This window comes from Colobus angolensis, unplaced genomic scaffold (genome assembly GCF_000951035.1).
Source record: "Colobus angolensis palliatus isolate OR3802 unplaced genomic scaffold, Cang.pa_1.0 Scaffold38, whole genome shotgun sequence".
Taxonomy (NCBI): domain Eukaryota; kingdom Metazoa; phylum Chordata; class Mammalia; order Primates; family Cercopithecidae; genus Colobus; species Colobus angolensis.
In genome coordinates, this window is record NW_012117154.1 from 6,162,012 (window position 1) to 6,179,694 (window position 17,683).

At 52.1% G+C, this 17,683-nt stretch overlaps 1 protein-coding gene across 3 annotated transcripts in view; it reads left to right on the forward strand.

Annotated features, from left to right (window-relative positions):
* SLC37A1 (solute carrier family 37 (glucose-6-phosphate transporter), member 1) overlaps window positions 1-17,683 on the forward strand; it is a 96,676-nt gene that overhangs the window by 37,578 nt on the left and 41,415 nt on the right. For all 3 annotated transcript variants that reach the window (XM_011954092.1, XM_011954090.1, XM_011954089.1), the window contains 6 exons: window positions 3,820-3,952; window positions 4,604-4,682; window positions 8,621-8,756; window positions 11,494-11,570; window positions 12,530-12,696; window positions 16,167-16,204. In XM_011954092.1, coding sequence (XP_011809482.1) covers window positions 3,820-3,952; window positions 4,604-4,682; window positions 8,621-8,756; window positions 11,494-11,570; window positions 12,530-12,696; window positions 16,167-16,204 — 630 coding nt within the window. The remainder of the gene's footprint in view (window positions 1-3,819; window positions 3,953-4,603; window positions 4,683-8,620; window positions 8,757-11,493; window positions 11,571-12,529; window positions 12,697-16,166; window positions 16,205-17,683) is intronic.

Here is a 17,683-nt window from a genome sequence, read left to right on the forward strand (position 1 = left end):
GGGTAATCTCCTCTATTGGAGGCCACATACCTCGTGCAGAGAATGTGTCCCGTGGCTGTAGCCTTAGGCAACGGTGGGGCTGAGAACCCAGGGCGGGAATGAGTGGTTTCTCTCTGCGAAGTGGCTCAAATTCAGCACGAAAAGAATGGAGCCTTGGTGGAATGCAGGCTAATGCAGTGAATGTTTGTGCCTAAATGACCGCGTGGGTCTCTGCAGATGCAGGACGAGGAGTCCAGTCTTTTCTAGTGCCATGAAATTCCCGCTGCAGCTGCCTGCTGCTCCCTGGACGGGATTTCCTCTCGCTGCCAGTGGGAGGGGTGGGGAGAGCTGAGGTAGCCGGGGAGTCAGTAGACAGAAGGCAGCTCCCGGCCCCACCACCTTCCCCGCACACTCGTGGTGCTGTGACTCCCGGCCCCGCCGCCTTCCCCGCACACTTGTAGCGCTGTGACTCCTGGCGGTTCCCTGTGTTCTTCCAGAAGATTGGCACCTTTCTTCTCCCACCCCCACCCTCCACCCACGATGGCGTCTGCTGTTTATTTTTGTTGCTGTTCTGTGTGTTGCATGGACGCTTTAGCAGCCGCGACGCCCACGTGTTCACAGGGCCCACTCAGCCTGCCCGCCTCACATATCGTAAGTGTGAAGTTCAGTTGCCGTAGAGCCTTTTGCCTGATCAGTTTTTAATATCTACCTGAGGTCGCGAGTTGATTGAGTTTGTAACTTGTTGAAAGGCACTTGTGTAAAAACGTGTGAAGAAAGCTGCCTTTATGAAAGCAGACGTTTCTCAAAGGACTTGACCCCCTCCCCAAGTATTTCTGCAGGGATGGTGTGGCTGTGCAGAGGTGAAGGTGCCTCCCTGAAGCACTTTGGTGAGAATTTGTTCGCCTGGCAAGAGGTTTGCTTAACAATTCATCTTAACCTAATTAAGTTTGCATTGTCCCTCAAACGCTAGGTTTAGGGGGTAAAACTCATAGAAATACTGAAATATAGCAACGTTGTTGAAAACCTGTGGTTATGTAAATATCCTCAGAACCCTTTGTGCTGGAGTGATATGAAATCTCGATTGCTTTGGCAGCAGCCTTCCAACAGGGCTACAGGGTGTAGGTGGAGGCGACCTTTCCAACATCAAGGAGAAGGGCCGGAGAGGCACCCGGACTCACAGCAGCCCTCTCCTGAGCCCTTCCCAGAGGTGGAGGGCCAGAGAGGTGCGCTCCATTTGTGGTTCATCTTTATAGCAACCCTGGGACACAGGCATTGTCATGCCAACTCCGTAACTGATGACCAGGGAGTGTAAGTGACATCACCAAAGTCAGAAGCCACAGAGAGGCACCAAGATCCCAGCTCAGGCCTGTCTGCTGCCAAAGCCTGTACCCCTAACCGGGGTGTGAGGCCCCCACTCATTACATAACAAAATTAGAAAAACTTTACTACTTATTTATGAAAAAAGAGCATTTCTAATCAGATATGTTTTCCGCAGGTGGTTCCTCCCAGAAATATGAAATCACAAAGGATATAAATTCTGTTTTAAGCGGCGGCCTGCAGAATCTCTTTTTCCTTTCTTCTGTGCCAGGTTAATGTTAGAAACTTCAGCTTATCCCTGCACATGGTTCTCCTTGGCCGGGGAGTTTCCTGTGCTCCTGTCCTAGCCGTGGCTTTCTTCAGTGAGAGGTGAATTGTGGCGATGCTTCGGCCTTTGGGTGTGGCCAGATTGGCTTCCGTGAGAGGCAGCAGGGAAAGGTGGGCAGAAACACCTGACTTCTGAAGGCACTGAGGAGGAAAAGTGTCCAACAAGGCGGCAGGTGAATGGAGAAAGGCCGCAGATACCAGCTTGATACAGAGAGGAAGGGCTGCAGGCACCCGCCCCGGGTCTCGCGATCACACTCACAGCCCCTCACATCCACCTTGGGTGGAGAATTTAAAAGAAGCAGGAGCAGCCAGGGGGCCCCGAGGAGTCGAGGAGCAAATGAAAGCACTCTTCCTGACATGCCAGGAGGTCAGCATGGCGCCTCCAGGGAGGACCAGCTCTGCCAAGGGAGCTGTTGGGCAGATGATGACTTTGCATTGTAAAGTAGAGCCCTTGGCTACTTTTTTGGGACAGTGTTTAATTATAGCAGAACAGCCCAGTGATGACGACAGAGTCATGTGATGGTGGAGCAGCTGCATCCCGTGTGCCATGCCAGGACTCAGTGACGTGGCCCACATGCTGCCAGCTATAAATCAGGGTGTCTAGCCTTGATTCAAAAGCCCTGGCCTTTTGAAGGTGGCTAGCCTTGTTGGCCACTCCCTCCTGAAGAGAGGGGGACAGGACTTCCGACTGCTGCCTGCCTGGTCAGTGGGGTGGCTCCCTGCCCAGCGTTCTGTGCCCTGACCTGGAGCCAGCTGTGTGCACTGCCCTCCAGACCCCTGGCCTCTTTCAGGTTCCAGCTCACGAGGACACCCCTCTGGTATCATGGGCACTGAACAGGCACTCAGTCCCCCTAAGGGACACCCCTCTGACCACAAGGACCCCACTTTCCGCCATCACTCACGCCTGATGGACCAGCTCCTTTGAGTCTTGACTAGTGCAGAGTGATCACTACAGAGACCCCCGAGAAGAGAGGCATGGGAGTGACAGAGGCCACCAGGGAGGGACACGCAGTCACAGAGCACATTCTGTCTTCCTCAGCTTCCCCCACAACGAGACGGGCCCCTGCCGCATGTGGCGCTGTCTTGGAAGTGTTGTTCCTCTTCCCAAGGTGTGCGCTGAGGAAAAGCCCACTCAGGCTCCCCTGCCTCCCGACAGATGAGCTTTCCTCTCCCCTCAGGGTTTGTTTCACAAGGGCCATGCCATCCTAAGCTCTGTGCAAAAGCCTGGAGTTCAGCGTCACGGGTCCCAGTGACTTCTGTAACTGGGCAGCAGCCTCGTCTGCAGAGGGGGAGACCGAGGCAGGGGCAGCAAGTAACATGTTCACACAGCCAGTAACCAAACCCCAGGACCATGGCTTTCCCTTCCTCCCGCCTCCCAGACAAGTGCCTCCAACCCTGGCCCTGCTTGCTGGTTCTGTGGCTAGTTTGGGGGGCGGGTGGTGCCCTGCCTCAGGGATATTTTTAACTTGAAGTATGGTTTACACTTACTAAAGTGTACAGATCTTCAGCGTCCAGCTTGGCAGATCTGTACATGCCCATAGGGGTAGCTGTCCCCTAGGTTAAGGGATGGACCCTTTCTAGCTCCCAGACAGCTCTCCATCCCCTGTCCCGCATTGTCCCCCTTTAGGTAACCCTGACTCTCACCTCTGGCCACGTGGATTCGTTGTCCGTCCTGGGACTTCCTATGAGTGGAATGCTGCAGTCCGTACTCTTTCGTGTCTGACTTCTGCTTCATGTTACGTTTGTGAGGTTCATCCTCATTGTTGCTTGGACCTGTTACTTGTTCTTTTTCATTGGTGTGTAGCATTCAGTTGTGTGAATCTAGGAAAATATACCCCTTCTTCGTTGTGGACAGGTGGTCAAGGATGACAGGCAGTCGGCTTTCAGCTTGGAGCTCTTAGGACTAAAACTGCCCCTGAGGCTCGTCTTCCGGTGGCATGTGAAGATGGCTTATGTTCGCTGTGCGCTCAGGAGTGGGGTTGCTGAAGAGTCCTGCTGAAACGCCCCCAGCAGGCCTTCTTGTGGGTCCTGCAGACACACCGCCAGCGGCGCCTTGTGTTTCCGTTAGAATGCAGGGTGCAAGTGCCCTGGGCAGGCTGCTGGGAGAGGAGGGGTGACTGTTCCTCTCTGTGCCCCATGCTGAGCCTCACTGAAGGCACATCCTCTCCTTGCTTCTGCCCTCCCATCACATCCCAGGGTGAGCTCCACAAGTATTGCGCTGCTTGGGATGAAGCTGACGGCAGATTCAGCAGCCAGAGCAGCAAGTCTGGGTCCGTTGCCCCCCGCCAGCTCCCTGACAATGAGACCGACTGTGGCTGGGCACCATTTGGTAAGTCGATCATCAGTCCGTCCAGGAGCTGAAGTGGCTGTCCTTCCAAAGTTCTTCCAGCCTTGCTGTTAATAATTTTAGCGGCAGTAATGCTGTTCCCAGATGAAACTGCATTGCCGTGACAGCCCTCTCACCTACCCAAGAGCACGTGACTTCACTGCCACTGTGTCCATAGCGCCTGTGTGCAGAGCTGTTCCTCCTGAAGGAAGGTTCTCTTAATAGGGAAATGTGCTGAAGATCATTTGCATTTTGTATTTCAGACTTGCAGGGCATAGTTCTGTGGGTGGGAAGAAGAGAGAGACACGAGGGGCTGGTGTGGGTGCTGGCCTAGGCAGGCGTGCTGCAGAAAAGCCAGTGGACACGTAAAACAAAAGGCATCAATCAAATGTGCAGCCACCATGCACAATGGGGATTTTATCCCAACTGAATGATGCCTGCATTATATTTAGTGATTATTTGAAACTGCGGTGACTTCATTTTCCTTTGCGAGAAACTGAACGGAAAATGCACCACCTTGTTTTCTATGTGGAAAACCATGCATTTCACTAAGTACACCCAGATTTAGAGAACAGATGCTTTGCGTTTTATAGCCGTGCTCTACATAAACTAAACAATACTGAGCTTTTCCTGTTGATTTTCAAATTCGTGTAGATAAGAACAACTATCAGCAGCTGCTTGGGGCCCTGGACTACTCCTTCCTGTGCGCCTATGCCGTGGGGATGTACCTCAGGTACGTACAAAGCAGACATAGTACAGGGGCGACCTTGCTTTATAGTAGCCTGCTCTCACCTCTCACGATAGCTCATAACTCTTTGGTTTTCCAGACCCTTCCTGGTTATCTGGCCCCTCTGTGCAGAGAAGGCGTCTGCTATGCTGAAGTGCACAGGCGTGTGGGAGTGAGGCCCCCGCTTGCCAGTGGCTTCCCTGCTGTTCCCTTCCCAAAGATGAGGCCAAGCTTAGGAGAGAGCAAGCGCCTGTGCTGTGCCCACAACACGGGACTTCAAGGCCGAGGATTTCCGTGTCCCAGGCACTGTGCCAACTGCACAGGCTGCCCTCAGTTTTCCTGGCCCTGGGGTTTAGGACCTACCATGAACCCTGCCGATCCTGGGACATGGTCATTCAGGAACAAGGGGACTAGCTTCCTGTTTAGCAGAGCCCGACCTCTCCTGTGGTTCAGGGGCTGCCATCTGTTTACATGCCCCAAATAACGAATTTCAGCTGATGATCGGAACAGTTGACACAGGATGTGCTGAACAGCTCTACCTAGATGCCCAGCTTGGCCCCAGAACTTTGAGCGCAGCAGAGGCAGCCCTGCGTGGCAGGCAGGGAGCTCCAGAGAGAGACCGGCTCAGATCTGAATCCCGGCTCTACCACTTGCTATGATGTGGCCTTGGGCAAGTTACTATACCTCTTTGGGCCTCAGTTTCCCCTTTGCAACATGGGAGAAATAATAGTTCTTATGTCACAGGATTGGGGCAGAGATTGAGTTAATGTATGTAGAAGCTCAGAATGGTGCCTGGCCTGTGCTGCCAGCCCAGCCCATTCTTCATCCCACTTTGAACTGACCAAGGCAGGTGGCGGATGTTCTCTGGGTCACAGGACGTGTGACTGATTGAAAACTGCTGTTGTGGCAGTCCAGCCAGGTTTTTTTTTAAGGCAGTATAGGGATGTTCTAGCCCATTTTCTGTTGCTAGTAGCACAATATCTGAGATTGAGTAATTTATAATGAGAAAGGTGTATTTAGCTTTTATCTAACTGGGAAGTTCAGGATTGGGCAGCTGCATCTGGCAAGAGCCTTGCGCCACACTGTAATGTAGTGGAGGGCGTCACCTGGCAGAGGGCCCCGTGAGATGGGCTAGCAGTGAGCGGGGCGTACAAAACACACAGCACAGGGGTGACCTTGCTTCATAGCAGCCCTCTCTCACCTCTCACGATAGCTCATTGTCCTGAGAGCGCGGCCACTTGCTCCTGCATATTCAGTCCTTCGTCAAGGCGGATCCCTCATGACCCAAATGCCCTTCAAAGCTCCCTGCACCTCTCAACGCAGTTATACTGGGAGCCAAGCCTCAACACAAGTTTTGATGGAGACCAACCATAGTGAAACCACAGCCAGGGACGGAGGCATGTAGTCCCAAGAGGCTTTTGTTCAGAGACAGAGGTCTTTACAGCCTGGAGAACCCCAGGGATCCCCATAAATGTTTAGCTGCTTCCCTGAGACCCGCTCAGAGTGTGGGATCATCAAGACCTGGCCCCTCCCCCGCTCAGAGCCCTGGTGGGTGGGTGGTGCCCAGGCAGGCAGTGTCTGCTGTCGGAGGAGAGCGCATAGCTCTCCCTTTATTGAATGTGTGCATTTGCCTCCTGCTGCAGAACTTGCCTGAGTGAACAAATAATAATAAAGGTTTGGAAGCTCAGGGTATGTGATGCGCAGCCGAACATGAGCCTAGCTGGAGAGAGTGTGGTGTGTACCTTGGGCTTCCTTCAGGCCTGGATCTCAGCCAGGCTGCCAGACCTTCTCCATTTTGAGGTCAAATGTTCATATTCCCCAGACTGCAGTCTTACTGAACACAAATAATCTGTGGTATAAAAAGACCCAAAGTGGGAGTGTGTTTGTCTCAGTTACTAGAAAACTGTATTTAAATCTGGTTGTCAACTGGGGGGCAGTTTTGTCTCCTAGGGGACATGTAGTAATGTCTAAAGACATTTGTGGGTGTCACAGCCAGGGAAGGGATGCTGCTGGCATCTAGTGGCTAGAAACCAGGGTGTTGCTAAGCACCCTGCAACACACAGGACAGCCCCTAATGCCACAGAATTACCGGAGCCGAAATACCATAGTGCTGAGGGTCAGAAAGCCTGCTCTACGTACATAAACTGGTTTCTTGTTGCTTACTTATCGGTAAAGATAATTCTTATGCACCTTGTCAGTAAGGTTATTAAAACAAAATTTGGTCTCATGTGACATCTACACAGTGAACTCATGACTAAAACAAGGGCACACGCTGCTGCATTGCAGGGCCTTTTTGTGTGAGTCCCTACCTGAGGCCTCAGCAATGGGTGGTTACTCGGTGCGCCAGATGAAATCAGACATGAGAGGGTACAGTCATTCAGCCCAGGTACTGCCTGGAGGGTTCAAGCAGGTGCAGCGTGGACTTGAATCCCTGTATGAGTCCCATATAATGGGAAATGGTGTTTGTTCAATTAGACCTTTTCTTTAAAACTTTTCAGTAGAGATCAAAGTGGGCCCAAATCATACAGCAAGATTAGAGAACACTTCTAAGCCTAGCCAGCAGCACCAGCTCTCAGGAGCCCATCTGGTTCTGCCAGCTGTGCTGTGACCTGGGCAGGTCAGCCAGCCTCTCAGGGACCTGTCTCCTGGTCTCTGAGGTGGGCAGGTTGAAGTCGGTAACTCTAGCTCTAGAATGCTCTTGAGTCTGTGTGTGGTGAGGTTTCAGCTGAAATTTTTACCTGGATGTTGTCATAATTTTAAGTTACTTTTTTCTGCTTTAGTGTTTAAAAGGTCATTTCGTTGATCCGAGGTGGATCTTTTTTACTTGGTGAATTCGGAAGGAAAAGCTCTGTGGTGTAGGTTCTTGAGATGAAAGCTGAGAACACTGGAGCGGACTCCCGGAGTGGGGTTCACGGCAGGCAGGTGTCACTGTGTGTTAGGTTTCCTGTTTATCTGACTCCTAGAATGACCCTACAGAAGAAAGTGAGACCCGTGGAGTCTCTGATGCTTGCGAAGGGCTCACGTCCATCCATGACACTCTGCAGCTTTTCTATTTACTTAATAAGTCACAATGTTAAGTTGGTCCATAGTGACATTTCCCGTAAAACAGGAAAGGATGTTTTGGATAACATTAGGTAGTGTGCTGTGATGGCAGCTAAAGACTGTTAAGTCTGTGCCCTGCTGTGAAGCTGGAGACGTGCTTCATCACCCCCATCGAGGCTGTTATAGTGAGGCTAAGCATCCTTTATGCCACCGGGTCTCCAGACAGCTCTAGAAGATAAGACACCAAAACGGGTAGCTGTTTAGTGAGTTGCATTGCTGTTCAGAAGGATCAGAGAGATGCCACCCCAGCATTTCAGACCTTACCATGGAACAAATCTTCTGCCTTTAAATCAGGTCAAAGTGGTGTGGCAGGAGGTGGTAGTGGCAAACAGCTGCAAGCCACTTCCCCACTGAGCCCAGCCAGCCAGGTGTATTAACACAGGTGACTTCATTACAGCTCGTGGCGCCGAGTGACTTGCTCTGGGTCATAAGTGATCTCTTTTCATGACATTTGGTGTAGTTCGACAGCTGGAATTTTAAGACGTTGTGTACATTTACTGGATATGGTTTATGTGAAAGCAGGATTAACTAGCAAGACAAGTTCCTGTTTCCTTTCATTGGCAACTATCATAAAGAAGTCATAGCGTTTGAATTTTATTATTTGACAGATAGTGACATTTACTAGAAATAAAATCTCCTAGGATGTTGCCAGTCTCTGGTTTCCGGTGAGTAAACACTCCATAGGGAAATAGGTGTAAGAAATCTTCCTGGAAATTGCGAGTCTTGAGAGTTCCCCAGGCTCAGAGACCAGCATGAAAGCATCCGGCACGAAACAGCCACTGGGTTGTTAACATTCGGGTGTGTGTGTTATTCCTGTCTGTCTTTCCTTCTCTCCACCTCAGTGGCATAATTGGGGAACGCCTGCCAATTAGGTATTACCTAACTTTTGGGATGCTCGCCAGTGGAGCCTTCACTGCCCTGTTCGGCTTAGGGTATTTCTACAGCATCCACACTTTCGGATTCTACGTGCTAACTCAGGTAAGGGTTTGGGTCCATGGCTCACCACATACGGGGTTTCCTTGGTGAACAGAGTGGGGTGTTTATGTCACGTCGCCTCTGTCAAGGGGGAACAGAAGTACGTCCTGTCCGAAGTCAGGGTCAGCTGACATAATAAAGTCCTTCCTTTCTCTTCTGCTCGGAAATCCCAGCAGCCGGGAGGTTTTTCTTAATTTCAGGAGTTGCCTCATAAAGAATGTTGTCTGTCGGTGCCCCGGCAGGGAGACTGACGTGCAGAGCCCTTAGGAGTCACCCTGTCTTCATGGGGTTGAATTTGAGATGTTTTATCTTGCTAAAGATTTGACCACTCGGGTTGGAGGGTGTGTCCTCCAGCTGAAGCCCTAGGTGGAGTCACCCTAACAGTGGTGGCAGGGAGTTCCCACCAGGGAGCGCCCCCAACCATCCCAAGATGTGGCTGGTTGGGATTCCAAAGAACAAAGCACTAACTGCTGGGGGATCAGTTTAAAGCATGTATTAGGGGAACTTACATACTGAGGGCTGTAGTATCTAGTCTTGACACACAGTGGGACAGGGCATTCCACGTGGGTCTGTCTGCAGCGAGGGATTGGGGTATGGAGTTTATATGAGGATTTAAGGAATTTGGCTCAGGGCCAGGGCTAGTTTCTTTCCATGTTTTGGGTCAGCAACTGAAACACCTTTATCAGTGCCTAGGGGTGTTCAGGGGCCAACTTGGGTTCCAGCCGACAAAGGAAAACCTGCAGCTGGTCGGGTCACAGTGAGAGAAAAAGCGGGGAGACCTGAGGACTCTACAAAGGGATGCAAGGGTGGAAGGAAGGGCCGACTTTGGAGTCAGGCAGCAGGAAGGGGTATGAGGCAGTCAGTGGAGAGAACAGGAGAGATCATGAAGGTGCTAGAAGGGGAGAAGGCCTGAGGGCAGCCCATACTGGCTTGCCCTTGGAGCTGGAGCCCTTCCGGAGTCTCCTGGCTTCTGCCCTTCCCAGCAGTGCTGTGGATCAATATTCAGCAGCCCAGGAAAACAATAGGAAATAATGATGCTCATCTCAGGCTTTGTGATGCTTCCAGGGCTCCCCAGATAGCTCAGGGGAATGCTTAAAACCATCAAGGCAAACTGTATTTAATTTTGCTTTGAAGATTTTGCCATAACACTTGAAAAGTTTGGCTATTTTAATTACAAAAGCAGTTCACACTTGTGTAGTAATACAGAAAATTAGAAGGGAGGAGAAAACAATTTTCCAGAATCCCAGCATGTTTCTGGAGTGAAGGCCCAGCCCGGTCAGCCCAGAGGCAGCAACAGGTAGACCAGCGGCTCCCAGGCGTCTTTTAGAGCAGCAGTTCCCAACCTTTTTGGCACCAGGGACCAGTTTTGTTTAAGACGATCTTTCCACTGGGGACCAAGGCCGGGGAGAAGAGGATGGTTTGGGGATGAAACTGCTCCCCTCAGGTCATCAGGCATTCGATCCTCACAGGGAGCGCACAACCTAGATCCCTGGCATGTGCAGTTCACAACAGGGTCGCGCTCCTGTAAGAATCTAATGCCCCCACTGATCGGATGGGAGGTGGAGCTCAGGTGGCAATGCTCGCTCTCCCGCCACTCACCTCCTACAGTGTGGCCTGGTTCCTAACAGGCCACGGATCAGGACTAGTCTGTGCCCGGAGTTGGGGACCCTGCTCTGGTGAGCTGGCTTACTGCAGTGAGGTGGTCGGAGGTGCCAGGCGGGCCCTGGGTTGGGGACCCTGCTCTAGAGAGCTGGCTTAGTGCAGTGAGGTTGTCGGAGGTGCCAGGCTGACCCTGGTTTCCTGCAGTCTTGTAAAGCCACCCCTGAGACTCGGGATGCTAGAGCGTCCTCAGCAATATATTCCCCAAGTCCCTTCATGAAACTCAAGTCAGGGATTCTTTAGAAGGAGATACTTTGTCCAGGCGTGAAGTCAAGGCTGTGTTCATTCCAGAGAATGATGAACAACAGTACCTTCTCCATGGCCTGCTGAGGGGAAACATGCAATTCACAAGCCATGTTTATCGTACAATTCTATAGACAGTTCTGTAAAGGGAAGAAAGCTTTTCTCTCTTTAAAAAGTTTGCATTTATTTATTTTTTGAGATGGGGCCTTACTGTGTTGCCCAGGCTGGAGTGCAGTGGTGCAGTCACAGCTCACTACAGCCTTGACCTCCCAGGCTCAAGCAATCCTCCCACCTCAGCTTCTTGAGTAGTTTGGACCACAGATGTGCACCACCACACCTGGCTGATTTTTAATTTTTTGTAGACAAGGGGGTCTCTATGTTGCCCAGGCTGGTCTCAAATTCCTGAACTCAAGAGATCCTCTCGCCTCGGCCTCCCAAAGTGCTAGGATTACAGGCATGAGCCACTGCACCTAGCCTCTTTCTATGAAGTTTTTAGATTCAAAAGAGACTGTACAGCTTGGCCCCACACTGTTATGAGGTGTGATCTCCTGGTGGTGGGTTCTGCCTGGGTTTTCTTTCCTTGCTTTTCTCTACTTATTCTAAAATTTCCACAATAGACATGCATTACTTTTATTTTGAAAAATATATGGATACCTGTATACATGGTTTAAAAATACATATGTAGTTTAAACTGTATATAAATATACAATTGACAGTCCCATCTCTGGCTGTCATACCCCTTTCTTTGTGTGAGCAGGGCAAGCCCTGGGCGCCTCCCTGCGGCGCTCTCCCAGGCCTGCTTCCCGTGGGTCAGTCTCTCCTTTGGCCTCTCCTGCAGGTCATCAACGGGCTGGTGCAGACCACCGGCTGGCCCAGCGTCGTCACCTGCCTCGGCAACTGGTTTGGAAAAGGAAGGTGAGGAAAAGCAGCCCTGTTTCCAATAGCAGATGAAAACTAGACCATTTTACTTTGAGTTTTTCTGTAGACTGATTACAGCAAAAACACTTTAGTATCTTCTTTTTTTTTTTTTTTTTTTTGAGACAGAGTAGTATCTTCTTTAAAATAAGATGGCTGAAACCTCTGGGGCTTGAATTGCTGAAATTCAGATGGCCTGTGTCCCACGAGACAGGGGAGCTCCTCCCGCCCACTGTGTGCCCGGTGGAGTCTGTGTCACTTGACGGCTCCTCTGACAGCTGCATCTGGCCTCCCGGGTGTTGTGGGAGATGCAGAGTCCAGGACCCTGCCCCAGGCCTTTTGAAGCCGAAGCTACATGTTAACATGGGAGTTTGGGAAGTCCCGACCTGAGTCACCCAGCACACGGCACCAAAGTAGCAGAGCTGGGACCCAGCCTCTGGCGAGTCCAGATTTATTTGTAAATGGCTGTGTAAAATTCAGCTCAGCCAGGCCAAAGGCTTGTTTATGGTGGAAGATACCAAACAAGATGCAGAAGCTAAAACGGGAACACCAGCGTCATCAGGTCTTAAGTCTTAGATACTGTGCCTCATTCACCTGGTGTGTACCTCCATGAGTTTTGTTCAAATGACAGTTCATCAAGTGACTGTATTAATTGATTGTAGAGGCACAAATTTTAATTTCAGGCCTTCCAAGACTTTCAGGGAAAGGCCTCTTTCTTCTTGAGTACAAAATGCGCTCAGAGCGACAGGTGGAATGGGTGATGGCACAGCCTGAGGCCACATAAACAGATGAGCTCCCGCGAGCATCGGGAGTCCTGCATGCCACGGAAGCAGAGGCTGCACGGTCCTCATTGATTCTGCACTGACTGCCTACTTTACAGGCACTGCTGCGCCCTGCACTGCTGGACTCATTTCAGCCTCTCAGCTCCGTCTTCTGTCTTCTGTTTTGTTGTGTTGCAGGAGAGGTTTGATTATGGGGGTCTGGAACTCCCACACCTCCGTAGGCAACATCTTGGGGTCGTTGATCGCTGGCTACTGGGTGTCCACGTGCTGGGGCCTGTCCTTCGTTGTGCCTGGGGCCATCGTGGCAGCCATGGGGATAGTGTGCTTTCTCTTCCTCATTGAACGTAAGTGCACGTGGCCTTGGAGACCACCCACCAAGGGAGGCCTCGGGTTTCCCTGCTCGGGTGGGCCTCAGGGGCAAGTGTGAGAGCTGCGTGGCCTAGCGCTCTATTTGCCCGTGGCTGCCTCAGCGCTCTTCTTGTCAGGGAGACTTCCTTGGGGAGCCGGTTCTCTCCTGGTCTTGCTGGATTTTCTACTCTCCCCCGATTTCTGGAGTGACCCATGTCTACATTCCTTCCTCCCATCCTCCTGCCCTCCCTTGCCTCAGCATCAGGTGTTGGTGCCTGGGAGTCTTCCATTTTCCCACAGGCTGTTCCCTCTCACGCCCTTCTTGCCACCAAAACCTGAATTGGACCCAGTCAGCTCTTTGCCCTCTGATAAGATATATCTTGGACAGTGTTATAAAAGACTTACTTAATATCTTAACTGGGTAAAAGATATCTCTTGGAAAATCCAATCCCTTATTCCATTTCAGATTCAATAGCAAACTTTTGATTTAACTGAATTTGAAATTCATTTTTGAAGTAGAGATCCAGCAGGCTCTGGTGCTAAGACGACTCAGGACAGTTACAGCAAGAATAGAGACACCCGGGTGGCCCCAGCGGTCACATGACAGGGGCTCGAATCCTGCAGGCCATTCTGATAAGCTGCACTCAACACTTAGTTCTTTGATTGAGTTTAAAGCACAGTGAAACCATACGGCAGGAGACAGCTCCCTCCTGCTGCCTGCCAGGTAGGGACACTCAGAGCCAGCTCCCTCCAGCCATGCTGGGCATTGCGTATCATTTCAACTCTGCATGCAGAAGTTAATCCATATTCCATTTAGTTGCTCACTTTTTGTGTCTTGCAAAAGCTAACCTTTGAATTTTTAAGATAACCATCATTCGGCCACTCTGCGAGTTCGGAGACTCTCACCTCACGCTTCCGTGTTGGTGAAAATGGAAACAAACATTCACATGAGGAATGTTCAGACACACACCCATTGCTGTGAGCAGAAAGTGGGGGCCCCGGGCTGCACTCAGCTCCCCTTTTCCCTCTTCTGCAGAGGCTGAGTAAGCCTGTGGCCACACCCTGGACAGCCTGAGCAGGGACCTTGTGGGATGGGTGGGGCTCTGCCTCCCTCACCAGTGGGCCAGCTTGTGGCTTTCAGCTCTGACTGGTGTGTCACTGCAGTTCTGAGAAAGGCCGTTTCCGCCACCGGTTTTCCTCCGCTCTGATTCCTAGAACCAGGAGTTCTGTGCCCGTACTGTCTAGGTGTGTGAGACACCAGCCACCCAGAGAACAATGTGCCTCTCTGTTAGCGCACAGGTGCCCCTGGGTGTCTCCTGCCTGAGGGTAGAGTCCACGGAGCCTTTTGTTCTCTTCCTCAACTGGAAAGGGGCTGGCTCTGGGGAGAAGAGGACGTGTGGAAGGGAAAGGAGCCCGCTCAATGGCCGGGACCTCAGCGCCCGCTCCAGGCATTCGGGGCCCTGTGTTGATGCTGGTCTCTGTAACCGGAGAGAGCTCGGCTCTTGTGAATAAGCCTCCCTGATCCAACTTGGGCAGATAGCAATGAGCCAGATGCCCCCTGTCGCTGGGTCCTCTCTGGCCACAGGCCCGCTCACCTACAGGTTGGCTGCATGCTTCATCTCTAGCCAAACAAAACCAAGCTACCGGAACCTCGTGCCCAGGGAATCTGTCTGACACTCTTTCCCCTAGTGCCTGGGAGGTGCACTGTGTCTGAATGATGAGACCCAGTTTGACAACAGTGGCTGGATGCTGAGTCTGGGAACAGGAGCTCTTTGGAGATAGGGAGAAAACATCAAGTGCCCCTTGGTTTGTTTCTGCCCCTCCTGGTCCCGAATCACCGACCCTGGGCAAGTACTAAAGGCATCAGACGTGCCATTCTTGCGATCAGCAGAGGATATGGCTTTCTCTGCTACACCTTCACTCCTGTCTCCTGCCCAGGGTGAGCCCCAAAGGATAGGGCGTCCCCTGCTCCCTTCTTAGGCCTCTCTTAAGTCTCCTTTATGAAGCTGTTCTCAGATGTGTCCCAGCCAAGGGACATGTGTGCTCAAGTCTCTCAAGGTGAAAGTCCTGGAAGAGCCATATCAGGGGGACGCCCTGGCTTGCCCCTGGGGGCATCACACTGTGAGTGGATACAAATGGGGTGAGTTGGCTGATGTCCTTTAAATTGGTGACCGCACATCACAGGTGGACCATTGAGACTGCCCAGCATGCCGACCACGTGTTCTTGGTCAGTGGCCTCGCCCTGTGGGCTGTGCCCAGCACAAGAGGGCAGCATACCCCGCAGCCAGCCGCGGACCTCTGGGTGCAGACCCACCTGGTCCTATGGCACGGGCGGGGCCTCGAGGCCAGCAAGAGTGTGCTCGGCGTCTGCGTGCCTCTCCATGACGTCACCCTGTGTTGTGTGGGAATGGACTTGGCCGTGGGAAGCCTGCAGCCCTGGAGCTCAGTTTGGGTTGCAAGCCAGGAACCAGTTTCATCCAAGGTGATAAAGGTGCTGGGTAGTCAGAGGGGGCTGCAGAGATGGAGCCAGAAGCAGTAGGGCTGGTTTCCTGCTGCACCTAGAGGCCTGGGGTCTGACTCTGGGTTCCCACATGGCTCAGGGCAGGTCGCTGGCATCTGTAAAGGACAAGCTGAAGCGTCACTTCTGGTTCTGTTCCTTTTCAAGTTTCCTCCCTTCCTGGCGTTTACATAAAGATGTTTGTTCCATATCAAGATAGATGTTTTATCTACGCTCATTTTTATTTCTAATGAATTTCATAACGTGAAGTACCTCATTACAGATATTCTTCCAGCCTCGCTCCCCTGCTGTGCTTTTCCTGGTTTTGCTTTCCTTCTGGGGCTTGTCCTCTGAATGTGAATCATGGGCTTGTCCACACGGCGTCTGCATGCTCTGCTTGTGATTATTGGCCACGCTGGGAAGTATTTTCCATATTTAAAGTAGCGTTCATGTTCACAGTGTTGGCATTGGCTGGCGGTGATCTGCCATACCCACCTTGCACACAAGTGGGCTGCCAGGCCGGGTGACTGGGGACAGGCAGGGGCGTGTGTGGGGTCACTGGTGGGCCAGCCAAGCTGTGCCCTTGCCCTCACCTGCCATGCTATGGCGATGGCTTTTTTCTGAAATGAATGCCAATTTAGTAAAGGTATCAGATGGCATCTTGTGTTTTATTAAATCTTATTATGTATATTTAGGGTATACAAGGTGGTGTTACAGATACATAGAGATAGTAAAAAGGTCACTAGTAAAGCGAAGCAAGTTAACAGTTAACAGCCATTGCACTCACAGCTGCCCGCTTTTGTTTTTGTGGCACGAGCAGCTCAAATCCACTCATTTAACGTGAATCCCGCATACGGTCCAGTTTCACCGCCGGTGCTCCCATGTTGCCCTGCCCTGGGGTCCCGTAGCTTACTTGGCATTGCCATGGTGGTGGACCTGCTCAGCCTGGACTCATGTTTACTCTTTCAGATCCGAAGGACGTCAGGTGCTCCTCCACCCTGCTGATGGTAAGGACCCTGTTTTCTTGTCCTTTTCTAGAACAGTGTACAGTTCGCCAAGTGTTCTGACCACTTCCCCAGCCTGCTCCTGCCTTTGTGGTGTCAGACAGAAACACACAGGGTAGACAGAAGTCCCACCCTCAAAATATTGGCAGTTCTAGGAACAGAGAATATTCTGTTCTGGGTTTTGCTGATAATAACCTTATCAACAAAACCCAGACAAGAGGTTCGATGCCGTCCAGATGGAGGGCTTCATGCTAAGGGAAACCAAAGGCTGGGTCCTGGCCAGGCCTCCTCAGGAGTGGAGACCTCCTGGCTTCCCCGGGGGCCTCAGCGTGACTGAGGAAAAATACACGTGTCAGCTGGCTGCCGTCACTTAAGTTGGTGGCTACACATCTCAGGTGGCTGAGAGGTCTGCCCAGCACGCCATTCCTTCCCTTCTATACCCCTGCCCAGCTCAGCCAGCGTAGGCCCTGCAGGCAAGATTGCTGATCGTGTCAGCTGCTGTGAACGAGTCCTGCCCTAGCTGCCTCTGCCCACGGCCAGTCACCACTGGCCACTTTCCCACCTGGCTAAGGCCAGCCCTTCCGTGGTACCAGTCCCCTCCCTCTCATGGCCCAGGGTTTGTCTCCTGCAGACACACCCCCTGCCCCAAATATCATTCCTGGCACACTCATGTAGTGTTGATGGCTGTCTTGGAAGGAAGTCCCTCTGGCTCTTATGCCTGCTCCCAGCTGCCCCACTCCCCATCTCCACTGGCATGACATCCCTCCTCTCTGCAGGCCACCGTCACCCTCCAGGTCCCAGCAACATCACCTGGCCACATGGGGAGGTCAGCTCTCCGGCCTCACCCTGCTGGACCTGTCACCCGCATCTGACCTGATGCTTCCCTCCCTCTGGGAAAGGTTCCCCTCCCAGGGCTAACATGCTAGTCACATCTGTGCCGAGTGTCAGACCCCAGATGTGGGGGTGCCCCCAGGCTGCTTCATGGCCTTCTCTCTCCTTGTCTGCCCGCTCACTGCAGGAGAGCGCGCCTGGGCCTTTTAGTGCCCCCAGGTGCATTGATGTCGAGTCCCCATGCTGTCCCCAGACTGACCCCTCCCCTGAACTCCACAATCTGAGATTTCACCACCACTCAACCTCCCCACGGAGATGTCTGGGTGTCCATCAGACTTAACACAACCAGAGATCTCTTGATTTTACCCCTGAACACGCCGATCCCCCAGCATCCCCCGTCTCAGTCAGGAAGCTGCTATCCACCCTGTGGACAGGCCAGACCTGAGAAGCCAGCTGATGCCCCTTCAGCCCCGCACCCCATCCTTGGCCATGTTCTGTCAGTTCTGCTCTGTGAGGGGGTGTGGAATGGAAACACTCTCACCTCCTTCACCTCTACCACCGTGTTGTCCGTCTCCACCGTCAGCTCTCCCCCGAGCCACTGCTCATCACACCCTGGTCCCCGTCTCCACCGTCAGCTCTCCCCCGAGCCAC